This window comes from Nomia melanderi, chromosome 10 (assembly GCF_051020985.1).
Source record: "Nomia melanderi isolate GNS246 chromosome 10, iyNomMela1, whole genome shotgun sequence".
Taxonomy (NCBI): Eukaryota; Metazoa; Arthropoda; class Insecta; order Hymenoptera; family Halictidae; genus Nomia; species Nomia melanderi.
The window spans coordinates 7,127,717-7,142,739 of NC_135008.1; the positions used below are offsets into that span (position 1 = coordinate 7,127,717).

At 42.7% G+C, this 15,023-nt stretch overlaps 1 protein-coding gene across 7 annotated transcripts in view; it reads right to left on the reverse strand.

Moving 5' to 3' along the window:
* Bap170 (Brahma associated protein 170kD) overlaps nt 1-15,023 on the reverse strand; it is a 67,939-nt gene that overhangs the window by 15,692 nt on the left and 37,224 nt on the right. For all 7 annotated transcript variants that reach the window (XR_012999594.1, XM_076371733.1, XM_076371732.1 and 4 more), the window contains exon 4: nt 11,484-11,635. Coding sequence is in view for 6 of the 7 variants with exons in the window: in XM_076371733.1 (XP_076227848.1) it covers nt 11,484-11,635 (152 nt within the window). In the remaining variant the exon portion in view is untranslated. The remainder of the gene's footprint in view (nt 1-11,483; nt 11,636-15,023) is intronic.

The following is a 15,023-nucleotide window of genomic DNA, read 5'->3' on the forward strand; positions in this document are numbered from 1 at the left end:
TCATGGAAGGAACATGAATACAGATTCGATATACACGCGTTGAGTACAAAAGACAGAAGATTGTCGCGTAACACGTTGCACGCGAATATACGATTGAATCCACCGAAACTGCTGACGAACAACTGAAACCGTGAATTCCAAAACAGGACAAGTCCACTTTTTAACGTTACCCACACGAGTTATCGATGTAACTATTTCCAACTTGTTCAGACCTATTTAACAGTAAATTTACTGAGCAGTCGAATCAGTTTTTGAAATTCTTCCATATAAACTCCAAGAAAGCTACTGAAACTTTAACCCCTTGCCCTACAACGAGTGAGACTCTTAGTGAAGATTTTCAACATGATTCGACAAATATATATATTACTCGGTTCATTCGAATTCAAAGAAAATATTACTTCTCTGTAATCAACTATTATACTTAACTCTTTGAACTCTGTAGGCTCCAATACTACACCAGTTATAATATTAAATATTTTCATGAATCTTAAAGAAACTACCCTAAAACTATTAGATTTTCCACACGTCCAAATTTTGTACTAAGAAGGAAAACAAAAGACCAAAGAAATGTTATAGCATTTCTCATTTTCGCTAGGAATACTATAAAAATTAGTTACAGTTGCTGATAGATTACAAAACAACCTGGAGTGCTAAGGGTTAAAAGGGAATATAGGCATAACATATGCTTAGACTTTTTCTCTTTTTCCGATACATTATTAATGACAAAGTATCGATCAGAGTTGAGAAAGAAATCATACGTCAAGGGTTTAATTCATTTACGATTTAGTTCGCGTATTCCTAAATCGATTTCTTTAATCACTTTCTGTTAGCCTCTTAATAATTAGGAAAACGAGAAATCAGGGACGGGTTTTGACCCGTTCGGTAGTTTTAGTGATAATAAAGATGTACACGCGAGGAAAATGTAGAATGAACGAAAACGAAAAGAAAGATTGATTTCCCCGGAACGTTGATCGGTTGACTCGTGCTGTTTTGGAGTTCATGGCTTCAATCGCGCCCGAAATCGCGGTCGGCTGTCCTGTGCGCGAGGAACGAGCGAAAGATGCAAGCCCGGCGACCCACGACGCTCCGTGCAACTGGTGCGATCGACAAATCACGAGTGTAAGTAGGTTGTGCCCGGTCAGGGTCAGAGATTTCTACGGAGCAACGAAAATATCGCCGTCAAGCCGGAAATTCTCGCTTGGTTTTCAACCTGTTCGACGAGATCGATCTCGTCGCGAGCGACCGACGAGATTTCCATTGATTAATCGTTGCTTCGCGTATCTCGTTAACCTGTTAATCAAACGATCTTGCCCGGGAAAAATGCGTACACCCCGGATGAACGTAATTAATAACGAACAAATATAATTCAGCAAAAACTCTGATGGACTGATAATTATTATGATACTGGTATGATTAATTACCAAGGGTACTGGTGAAAATTAAAAAGAAAAGAAGAAGAATGAAAAATCGGGCAAATCAAGTGATACGAAAGTTACGTAACGACGATTCATTCGCGATAACGAATACCGAATAAATAACACCGTACAACAGGGATACTGAATGATTAACGAAGAAACAGCAAATGAGACTCGAACCTCGGGGATAATGGGAACCACATCGCTCGACGCTCGAGAACCGTGTCGCAGCGAGGACTCGTTAAGTGCTCGAGCTTCGAATATGCTGTTTAAGGAAATAGGGAATGGGGGGAAAATGGATCCGGATTGCTCAGTTACAGAGCAGAAGCTTAAGTCCATTTTCCAACAAAATTAAGTTACCGGTTATAACTATTCCCCATTCTATATACTTTTGTTTTTTAACAGTTCTCCTTTTCTTTAATGGAATTACGCTACTTTAATAATAAACCGCTCAATTATTCGAAAGCATCGCAATAAAATGTCATTCAAATTTTATATAACCTTAATTAATCATTCTCCGTTAACCCTATCGATACGTTGATTATTTTTCTATAAATACTATTGATATTTACCGTACAAAGCTATAGTACATTTTTAACACTAGAACTACCGAGCAATTAATACGATTAATATGCAGTTGCCATAAAAATTGTAACAATAGATTATTTTTAATTTCTTCAGACATTCATTATAGTACTCAATTGAAGCTATTTATTTTCAAAATCATTTCGAATACTCGATGCTTCGAAGATATCAATAATTGTTAAACAAAAAAATCGAAACTAGTCATTTTTACTGGTACGGTAGTTCCAGTGTTAACTACCACACCTGTCGAAATCAGTTTCCATTTCTTATTTCGAAAATACTGATATCTTGAAAATGTTCCATATCTGGATTTTAGAAATGAATAGTTTCACTCGAGTATTATGATAAGTAAAGAACCCACGAGGAAAATCGGCTGTTACGATTTTTATAAGGATCACATATTGATCGTATTAAACGGTCGCTGGTTTTAGTGTTAATGAAACATGATAATGTTAGGATCGATGCTAAAAATAGATCATAGAATCATGAATGTTCGCTCCGAGTGAAGTCGTTACCCTCGCAGAAACATGAAACGACGATCAATGAGAAGATCGAAATCGAGGTTTCCAATTCGTAGGGATTCACGGATCGGCTATTGACGAAGAACCAGAAAGATCATGTTTAATAACCGCAATTGCTCCTCGCGTAACGCCTATCAGCCACGGTTACCGTGGCCCCGTCCGCTTCGGCGCGGCACGGCGTTGTTGGACTTTAAATGGAATGCGAAATAACAACGTCCGATCGAGTTACGATTTACCCGGCGCGCGGCAAGTTTGCCCCGCGGCTTCGTCGTGTCTATTAGACCCAAAGTTTCATGCTTCTATTTCTATCATTCCGCCGAGAAGTTTCGAAGCCACCACACGTCTACCGCGCGGTAGAAAATTTCGCGAAGTGTTTTCATCCTTTAAACCCGAGACACTTTTCTCGCGTGAAATTGAAAAAAATTGGCTGAAACGAAAACGAGTTTTATTTGAACTCCCTGATGGAGACTAGGTTAAATCTATCATTGTTGTATTTTTCTCGAAGGAGACCAAGTGAAAGCTGTGATTTTTATATTTCTGCGATGTTGTCACGAGCGACTGTTTCGATAACTAAGAAAGAAACTGCGTTACCATTCGTTGCATCTCTTAATAACGTGAACACGAAAATCTTGTTACCATAAATGAATCAGATGAATCAATAGAATATAAAATACGGATAATGTATAGATATTAGAGAAACGTTTGAAGACCCATTTATTTATTATATGTACAATCGATCGACATTCCGATTCCTTAATCCTTCGCACTCGACTGGCGACTCGTATTTGTCGAAGTTATAACATTCGATATTCAATATGAAATTTAATGTAATGCAATCAAACGTGGAATGTTAAAATGAAATAGTTCTATCTATTGATTCGTGTATGATTCAGGTATATCGAATACAGTCGAAAATTTAATTAACGAATCATTAGAAAATGATGGATACACTTAAGGAAAAAACTGTCGAGTGCACAGGATTAACTTGGGAATATAAAAATTAATTTGAATCGGCGAAGAAGAGGAAATCGCTAGTTGTAGATACAAAGGTTAAAGATCGCAAGAGTGCACTGTGGCTCGCTTGTTCCCCGGAGCTTCGAGGGAAACACGGTTCGCGGATAAAACAGTTTTCGTGATTAATCGATCCGATGCGCGCTCCCTTGGTCGTGAATCGATGGGAACGGAGAGGGAACGTCGGACGTTCGATACGCGAGCGGTGTTATTTCTCATTCTTGGCCGCGATAACGAAGCGACAAGAGGGTACGAGGCAGCGGCGAGCGGCTCGTTTTCCTTTCCCGCGTGCTGTCAATGCACTCGCGCGTGTAAATGAACGGCCTTAGAAGAGGGACCGATAACTGATGCAAGTGTAATTCACAACGCCATTGTGCTCGGCCGCAGCTCGCGGACGTAGAAGGTCGCGGGACGAAAGAGCCGACTGGCTTTCGAAACATGTTCCCGAGAGGCAGCGCCTAAATATGGTAAATAAACCGTGGATGTTCGTGGAAATTTGTTTACCGTCATTGACAAGGATCGTGGATAAATGAAAGTTGATATCCGCTTTCGATGATTTCAGTGCCAGTAACTGGGGAGATCGAAACAATCTAACATAGGTTGTTTGCTTTATGATTATAGAAATCATACAGGCCTACGAGAAATTATTAAATTGGACAGTTGTGTCATTATAATCATTCTAATTCCAGTGTCGATGTTGGAACTATTAAACCAATCAAAACGACTCAATTCCGGATGTCCTTCGCAATTACTGAGCGAAAAATGATCACAAACTCGGTTCAATTGAATAGTTCCGAATAACGTTAAAATCAAACTCCCAAAATAATACACGTTTCGAACATTGTTGTGAGATCTAACATAGTTCGATACTATTTTGCTATTCGTCAATAAAATCACACGTGACCAAAGCTGTAAACAAAGCACGGAGACCCTTCTTGCCCTTGACCCACCTCGCTAGACATCGACTCATCCCCTAAGAACATTATTAGATCACTCAGTAGCTGGACCAAGGAATACATGTTCAATACATCAGTTTTCATCTGTCCTTTCATTTTCAATACTAATCGCGTAACCAATGAAAACTACAAACAAAACACATGACCGGAGACCCCTCTAGCTCCTGTGCCATCCCCGGATTCTCCACAGGTGCAACGAAGGGTAGGAGGCAGGGAAGAGGATGAGAAGTGGGAATGAAGTCGATGCATCGATGGCACGCGGTCTAAACGTCACCAATCAGCGGTGCGGTCTGGTTTTCTCCCTAGATGACGGCCAGGATTCGGGCGACGCAACGACCCGTGAGAGGAAGGGGAGCGGAACGCGAAGAGAGCTGGAAAGGTTGGCGGGGCCGGGAATCGGGAGTTATACAGAGCGTCATCACGCAGGCGCCGAGAACGCCGTATTACGCCGCCGGGAGAGGATCGAGGACTCGCGGAACACCTATCCCCCGCAAACGCTTATTGATTGTGACTCTCTCGCATCGTGTCTCACACGCTCCCTCTGTCCTGTTCAACTCCCTCTCCTACCATCCCTCTTTTTCTCTATCACTCGCTCGCGCTCTCTCTCTCTCTCTCTCTCGCGCGCTATCCCCGGATCGCGTTTGCTCTTTTCCCGTTTTTCCCCGTTCACCGCTCTTTTCCCCAGCTTTCATCACCCCCTTTATCTTCCTCCCTCGCTTTCTGTTTATTTGTTTCGTACCATTCGTTTTTTAGCAATTAGTTTCTTCCCGCGACCCTTTGACACCTTTCCGTCGAGCCTCGCCGCCGTTATCGGACCGCAGATTTTTGTCCGTCAAGGCGGACAAGTGTACTTTTCGTGAATTGTTCCCGGCGCGCCAGGCGACTGAATTTGTGGGTCATCGGAATGCAACGGATCGACGGGAGAATTGAGAGCTGAGATTGTTTTGCGTATATTGTATCGGTCATGAAAGTATCGATGGTTAAACAGTTTGTTTTCAGCAGTTTCTTGGGGGAGCGTACGTGTTTGGGAAAGAACAAAGTTGAATTGGGTCAGTTTGGCCTGGGTAGTTCTAGGGTTAACCTATCGCACTCGGGAGAAGACTTGATGCGGCAGAATTCTCAAGTTTGATATTCAATATTAAGGTTCAAAGCATTTAAACAACTATTACGGTAACTTTGAAGACGAATATCCTTCGGCGACGTCGAATATACATATCGAAAGTACAAAGCTACAAACAAATGATTTAATGGTTCAAATAACAAAAGTTCTATACTCAATTTCTCTTCTTCAGCTGAGGATTTTGAATATTTTAATAAATCCTTACCCTCAAAGGATTAATGCATCTAAAATTAACGAGTTCCGTAAATCTGCCGCTGATACCTGCATAGTACAAGATCTCCCGGGTGCAAAGGGTTAATCCGGAAGCATCGGGCGAACCGCGGATTCGACGAGAGCACGCGCCTCGCGTCGTCGCGAACCCTCGAGCAGGGAAACGGTTTTCGGCGCGCGTCACACGAACCGTTTTCAACGCCCAGGCGGCCCGCGAACGTTACGCATGGACGCGCGCATGCAACGCGAGAAATTTTGTGCGCGCGGGACCCACGAGCTCCTTAAACAGTCCGCATCGATTTTCCGTGTGTGCGCCACCCATTATTTCATCACTTCCGCGCGAAGCTTCGTTTTTAACGCGTCCTCGCGACTACGGCAGAACGTTTCTTTTGTTCTTTTTTTTAATGAACTCAAGGGAGGCAAACTATTTTCGTTATTAAATATCTTTGGATCCTCGAAGGAGAACCTATAACAGTATTAATACATTAATAAATAAGTATAACTTTATATTGTACTATACGTTACACTGATAAGTGTATTTCATACTATGTTATACATTATACTATATGAATAATGTGGAAGCGTATAACTTTTAAGTAAATCGAATATTTTCGCGGCGACCTTCGCTTGTCGCTACAAGACCGAAGAGCTGCGACGACCGATAATCATAGCGGTTTGACAAGGTGAAAGGGCAACTCGACGCGCTCGTTTCGCGGATGAATCGATAATTTTAATTAAATCGTTCTTCGCCGACGAAACCAAAAGGAAAGACATTTGAAACGTTGTTCCCGCGCTGGTCAGCCGCTAGAGGGCACACGCTCAATGATTGACAGTGTACTCTGGGAGGCGACTGATAAATTATGCAGCCGGTTGTTTTTTTCCCGGGATTCCATAACTCCCGTGGTACAAGGTAAACACGGACCGCCTCGTCAACGTGCTTGGACAATTCCGGAAACATGACGACAACATCTAAACGCGCACGGCTGAATTAATGCGCGGATGCACCCGCGAAACTTTTTCGACGCAGTTCTCCGTTCATCGGGAAATTCGAACAGTTCTGGTCTTTACGCTGAAAGCGCCAGCCATTTTGTCGGAAACCTTTGTCTTAGAGTACCACAATATTTACGAGTTTTGTAGAAACGTGCAGTTTTACGAAATAAAATGAAATAGCTCTTGTGGAACACGAAATTTCTATTGAAACATTTCACATGGTCTTCGTGACAAGTTTAACTTGCTAAATTTGTGGATGAAATAATTATTCACGTCTAATGCTAAAACTACCGAACAATTGGAACGACTTATTTATAATTTTTTATGAAAATTAAAACAATACATTTGTTGCGTTCCGAAGGGTCTCTTATTCCTGTATCTGAACAAATATACACATCTATTTCGTGATATCTCGCAAACGCGCCTTCGTTATGTAAATACTTGCAAAATAGGAGTTCTGAGATGGATCAATCTAAACTGTCTGATGGGTTTTGTGTTAAGTATAAAAATTGCAAATAAATTGAATCACGATGGTTCAATGTTTATCAAGGATAGAGTTTTTATCGTCTTCAAAGTACATCACCAATACTTTTTTTCAAATTAGTATCGCAATGGAATGTATAAAAGGTATACGGTAATATATTCATTGATAACGATAATACATTCGTCATTAAATAGTTACCATTCGGTTCTATTTCTAACAACACGACATTCGACTTCATTCTAATACTTATATTCCGCCAACTTTTAAATAGAAAAATACTGTATTAAATTACAGCTGAATTAAGTAACGTTGAAATATACTTTAAAAAATTAATGTAGCGATATATAAAATTAACAGCTTCATTGAATTATATTGATGGAATATTTAGAGTAACGGACACTGTTGATGCATAATTGACCATTTTTGATTAATTATTCGCAACATCATAATCATACCGCATGCAAGTTCACTTTTAGCTTTCCGAATGTCTCAAACAAGTCAGTCAAGTGCCATATTAATTCAATCGTTAATTTCAACAACATTGACAAAAGATCCAAACTGGCAATCCTTTACAATTGCATCAACATGTTTTCCCAATTTCTAATGAATTATTCGCGACATCATGATCATACCGCATGCAAGTTCACTTTCAGCTTTCCAAATGTCTTAAACAAGTCAGTCAAGTGCCATATTAATTCAATCATTAATTTCAGCAACATCGACAAAAGATCCAAACTGGCAATCCTTTACAATTGCATCAACATATTTTCCCAATTTCTAATGAATTATTCGCGACATCATAATCATACCGCATGCAAGTTCACTTTTAGCTTCTCGAATGTCAGTGAAGTGCCGTGTTAAACCAGAGTCGAATTAAGTCAGAGAGGCAGAGGGGAGAGGGAAAGAAGCGAAAGAAAGTGGCGGGGGTGTGCAGCGAGCAGTTCGCCGCGGCCAAGTCTGTGATAAGCGGCGGTACGCGTGCGCGCGAAATATAGACCCGCGTTCCGACAGTCGGACCGCGGCTACGGAGGTGTATGCGCGGTTCTATGTGTGTCATGATTATTGCCCATTAAATTATCTCGCGCACGTTGCGCGCCTTCCAGCGCGGCTCGCTCCTGACACACGCCGAGCGCGCGAATGCACGCGCGCATACCTCTATACACCCGCGAGATATTATACATTTATGCAGGCGGACGGATTTATATCTATACACACGTATACTCTGCCGTTTCTACGATGATAATATATAATTTTATGCATCCAGTCGCTGGAAAGTCGCGGGACTCGTAAAAAAAATAATGAATAATTAAATTTGGGATTTATATTAATACTTCTCGTTCTCCTTGCGAAACCTCCTACAACTCTAATCTTCACAATGTTTCTATAGAAACAAAGCAAGGCATTTTTTTTTAAAAAGTTTCAAATAGACTCTGGCGAGATACTGGGACTTTACTTTATTCACGACTTGTGGAGATTCTCGAGGAAAATTTGAAATGAGAAATGAGAAATGAGAAATGAGAAAATATGAAATCTGAAATGAGAAATTTGAAATAAAAGATTTGAAATTTTAAGCTTGATCCTTGAAAATTTAATATAACAATCAAATACTTCACAAAATTGTAACACTGCGTAACAAGGTCTAGTCATATATTCACACAAAACAGAAAACCATCGTTCCTACTTAAACATTCCGCTTATGTAATCGAAGTTTCTCAAAATGGCCGAGCAGTCCCACAACTTTTGAGCGGGGGTGTACGCATGTGTGCATCCGTGGACGATGCGTGCACGCCGTGGATCCGCGTAGAAACGTTTATTCGCAGCCAGACCAGGCTCTCTATCCGTGTATCCCTCTCTCGGCCGACAACAGCTCCGCAGAAGCACGTCAATAACCCGTTGCCGCCTCGACGTGCTGCATATAGCGCGTTTATAGCGCTGCCGAGGGGCCGCACATGTGATCCGCTAGCGCTGCGCACCCAGCTCTGCACACACTTACCCCGGTGCCGTTTTTTTCTCTCTGTTTTTTATGAAACGAGTTTCGTTTCGGGGGCTTTCACCTGTTTCCGCAGCGGCCGCCGATCCTCCGCCGCAAAGGGGACGCGCGCTTACGTTTTCCTCCCTACTGGATCCTACGCCCTACACCCCCCGATCACCCTCTAACTGTGTCCACTTAGTTCCTCCATCCTCCCATTCGTCCTTCTTCTCTTTTGCTTTGCCAAATATTGCTGGGAACTGCGAGTCGTTTAAATAATAATGAAGAGAGGAATGCTGTTAAGGGTGAAACGTGTGGTCATCGGAGTAGCACTTGTTTTTGCGAAGTACCATTGGAAAGTTTGAGTACTGCGAATATGTAACTTGTTTGATATAGAATGTTACAAATTGTTTCATTATTGCTTGTGATTTGGAGTTATTTAGTAACTGATTTTACTTTAGCTACGTTACCCCTCAACCCTTAAAGCAGCTATCTCACATATTCCTTCATTGATAATATGTCACGTTTTAAGTACAGAATATCTCAAGTAAACGAATCATCGCAGATAGACGAAGTACTGTCCAACAACTGTTTTTACTTTAGCTACATTACTTCTCAACCCTGCAAGCACCTATATTTCACATCTTCCTTCACCGAGTATATTCCCCGTCTGAAGCATAGAATGTTTCAACTGTTCCAATCGATTCGTTGCAAATCGCGAAAGTGAAAGAACCACGCTACGCCCAGTCCAACCGAAAAATCAACTGGCTAAATGATGTCAATTAAATCGCGCACGTCGAAACGTGCAACGCGGCCATACAGATCTACGAAACGTTAGAGATCGTGACGCGGTTCGGGGAACGCGAAGCAAAAGTCCGCGGCCGCCGGGGACGTGGCGCACGAGAAAAACAAAGAGGAAAATAGGTTCCGACAAACGGAAATCGCTAACACGGCGAATTATTGAACCGTGGCGCGCGGGACACGCGTTCCACGTGAACGTGAGCGTGGCCACGCGAGACCGGAGAGCGAGCGTGTATCGACGTCGACCGGACAGGAGCGAGAAAAATAGAGGAACAATGCCCGGGCGGAAAACGCATTTGAAAGTCGCCCGAGCGTGCGGACGTGCATGCGAAATGTGCTCCCGGCTCTCCGTGCTCCGAGACCGATCACGTACACACACAGAAGCACGCACGCAACGCACGCACGCATCGGCCAATGGAACTTGGTAAAAACGGTTGATCGGGAACGATCGTAAATTCAACGGTGCTGGGCGAACGCGTTCCGTGGCCACTGCGTGACAAAAATGTAATTGGACAGCGTCCCGTTGTTCACCCGCAAGAACCGTACCGACAGATCTCGGAGAGACCCGTGAATGTAAAGGATACGCGCGTTGAAAAATTCGGCAATGCGACCGATTGGTTTCAGAATTTTTTATATGTCGTGAAATCTTGGAAGGCAACCCTTTTGCCGTTGACGTTCAGACGTTCGACTGTTTCGTCAACCGAACGGTTCCTCTTTCAGCTTACTGTTTCTAAATTTAGGTGAATATTATAAATGTATAAATTTTGATTTTTTATGGTTTATATTTATTTATTACCGATTGTATCGGGACCGACCGATAAATGTTAAACCTATCGGTAAACCTGTATTACTGTATATACTGCAACGTCCAAGGTGGTGTTAACCCATTTTGGTATATTTTATTAGCGGTACTTTCATTAACGCGAGCGTGTTCACATTGTACTCGAGTAAATAAAGATATTTATTAAATGTTTAGCAACGTTTTCGAGAAGCTTAAATACATTATTCTTTAAAGATGTTTCTAATAAGAAAAGATTTTCTGGAAATTGAAGAGAAAATTGCTTGTACAACGAAATAGGTTAAGCGGTCACTTTCGAATGCACAGTTGGCTACTCACGGTTCGAGGAGAAAAGTAAAATAGGACTTTGTATGTATTCTACTGTGATCGTTTCATTGTCATCTCTGCGGGTTTTAAGATCTTGAGGAAACATAAAGATTGGAAGGGAATCTCCTAAAACGAGTTCGAGATCTGTGAATATAAGCATTTTGGAATGCGAAATTGGTTTAAGGTGGAAAACGAAATGAGACGAGTTTGTTGCCACTGTGATCTTCCCATTTCTGTTCGGTTACATAGCCTCGTTCAGAACCGACTTTGCTGTCCGTGTTGATAGAGATCAGAAAAATTGATCGTCTCGAATTACCTGCGACATTATGTTGGTGATGATTATACGTAAGAGGAACGGAGTGTAATGCCCTGGCGGACCATTTTCTATGTCTGGAGTCCTCGTCATCGTCGTCGGCTTGCTGTCCATCCTCTCCCAGAAAGTGTACTTTCTCGTACCTGTCGAGATACCTGTAAAAATAGAGCATGTGGTCCATTAACTCTCGTGACATTCGATCATCGAAACTTTATATAATCTGACACCTGTTCAAACATAATTCAAATTCGAAATCATATTTAAAACTCCATATAAAGTAACATTTAAAACTGAAATAAATCATTTCAAACTAAATATAATGAAACGAGTCGCGAACAACGTTCGATTGTACTCGGTTATCTCTGTTACAAGTTTTTCGCCGGGCGAAAGACGAGAAACTTTTCGGTTGATAAGGGATCGGTGATCCCCCGACAATGATCCCCTCTGTTCCTGGATCCCGAAGAAATGGTAATCGGCCATGAAGACACTGCTGGGACGATGCCTTTGACCATGTTCAAACGAAGTATAGCGGGGTGAAAGCGATACGAGGGTGGAGGCTCATATTCTAAGGAGTACGAAACTCGAAACCCGTGTTTCGGCTACCGAACTAGCTGATCGATACCGGTTCGAGCGCGGAAAACGCTGCCCCCAAACGATTATTCTCTTCGTTTTATTGTTCCCCGATGCGAGCTTTCGGCTTGACTGCTCGCTCACGTGGTACAGAGCCGATAATAAAAAAGCGTGAGTTATCAAACCATTCAACGGGTAGGAGCATAGATAAGGACAGCTCTGTGTTGGTTTGGTGAATCCTTGATTCTTTGTCAAGCTTCAGTTCTGACTAATAACTTCGTTCAAACAAATTCGAGAATCTAAACCCTGGTGCTATGATTTTGTTGGGATTTATTAGAATAAAGTCTACGTTAAATATGAATGTTTCAAATGGGAATGAGATGAACCACTTAGATACATCCGACGAGTTAAACTCGCGATGCATCTCTCGCGCGAGAATGCAAAGGGATGCGAGAGGAATGTCTCGTTTTATTTTCATCTCGATGCATTAAGCATGCAGTGGAAAATAAAGTCAGGTTCACGGGAAAATTCATTTAAATTAATTCTACATCCAAAGGATTAAAAAGGAACCTAAGCGTACCCGATGCATAGCAGCATCTCGATGAAGATGGTACTTTAATCCTCATGCAACGAGCTTCAGGGTACATTTCAATCTTTCGTAGATTAGCTCTAATGATAATAACGACGAATGAACTTGTAAACGATCCAAATTCGTCTAATGGCTAACTGCAATTAACAACTACCCCCGTTGCCAGAGCAACACGGGAGAACAGACGGAAGACGTTCCGTTAGCAGTTAAGTGCTGCTAGGAGATCACTTAATGGCTAGGCTGACGATGATGGAGCTGATCGATCAGTTTTCATCTTGTCTCACCCAATTTTCCGTTAGCTTCATTTTCCTGATATTATCGATATAACGAATAATTATCAATAATTACACGTAACCAACCGAAACTGTAGAACCATAAACTAGTACCGTTCCACTGGATCATCGAGACATCTCCCAACTGTAATTCCCGACAGTCAGCTACCAGCAGTACAGTGTCTACCCAAGAATATCAATACCTGCAGTGTCACCGTGATCGCGATCATCCGAGGAAATTAGTGATACGTCCGACACGTTTCTCACATGGTGCTGCCGAACTCGACCGCGAGAGACCAATAGATCGACCGACCGACCTACCGACCGACCGACCGACCGACTGAACGTCGAGAGAGTGCGACGAACCCGGGAGCAACGCGCGAATGGGGTAGCTGTTGACAGGGCGAGCGAGAGTCGGAGAACGAGAGAGAGAAAGAAAGAAAGAAAGGGAAAGAGAGGACTGCGTAAGGAATAGAGACAACGATAACGCGAGAAAGGCGAGAGAGAAAGAGGAGTAGGAAACAGGCACAAAGGGAGGGGGTAGTCGTGGCACGCAAGAAAGACAATAAGACAAGAACGATAACCATAAAATTAAGAAATAAAGAGAGAGATGTGCAAGGGAGAAGAGACTAACGAGACAGAGAAAGGAGAGGGACGTGGTCACGCAAGAGAGACAATAATAATATTACGACGAGGATGGACAGGGAGGGGGATGGTGCAGGAAGGGAAGAGAAGAGAAGGAGGAAGGGGGAGAGATAGAGGGAGACCGACTGAAAGATAGACAGACAGAGAAAGAGAGAGGACACGGAGAGTCGTGGGTGGGCGAAAGAAAGTGGTGGTGGGGGTAGGTGTAGTGGATCCATTCATGCACCAACGTAGAGTACGGAAGGTGCAGGCGTTGGAGCACCCAGCCAGAGCCTGATTGGCCGTTGCTGACTGCGGAACCGAGAGAGCACGGAGAGACGCGCTTCGTCTCTGCTACCGTCGCTCGGCCGACTGTGTGTGCCCGTCCTCTCGGTCCTCCGCTCTGTTACCACCGTATAGATCGGGAAGGTAGGAAGAGGAGAGTTTGGCTCTTCTACTAGCGGGGGGTGCCGGTGTGCGACTGTAGGGTCCGGCAGAGGAGTCACGTGTACCGGGCCGCGCGTCGCCGGGCTATGAATGAACCCGCTTTTGGATCGACGAAACCGCCACCGCGGCTCTGCCGGGAAATCCCCCCGCGGTGGTTCCCCGTTCCGTTCGTTCGGATCCGCGAACGAAACTGTGAGCACCGTTCTCCGTAGCGCAGTCGAGGCGATAGACTCCGTTGCAAATGATGGCTATAGCCGTCAAATTTTTCACTCTACCCTGGCAAATGGGGGTTGTAACGGTTATACTATTTTGACGTCGAATGTCATGGGGGTCATCGGTGACTCCCAACCAAATTAGATCACTATAATTCACTCAATTAAACGATGATCATTTGAAAACATTTGTCTATTATAAATAATACTACCTAGTACAGTGGCATTCAACAAGATAAACGTGCAATGACAATGACGCAACTCAATTCAATGATTCAATATTATATCTTTTCTCATTTCGTGTATTTTCGCTCCAAATCGTGCGGCATTCAACGTGTTAATACTGGAAAATGTGTTAATCTTTATCGGATGTTTTTAATTTAATAACTTTTATGTATTTACAGTTTGTCGAAGTGTATTTTTGAGAACACGGTAGAAAGTGCAATGATAAGTGAGAGGTGACACGGTACTGTTTGTTATTGTAGTTTCCTAACCCTGTTCACGCTTGCCTTTTATATTTATATGAAACGTATGAATTAATCTATTGCGATCTCGCGTCGATAATTACTACGATGAAAATTAAATTAGAAGCTCGTCAACTAATAGTACTGTTTATTATTGTAGTACGGTACTTGTACTCAAAATGTCCCTTGTAAATGACAGAGCCAGTTTGTTTACCTTTCGAGTTGGGTGAAATTGAAGAGCGGAAAGAATGTTTGCTACGAAGCCTAGCGTGATAGAGGGTATCTTGGCTAATCGATACGGTCGCGTGGAAAACGAAAGACCTCGGGTTCGACACGGTACGATCGATCGGCAGATTGTTTTTTTT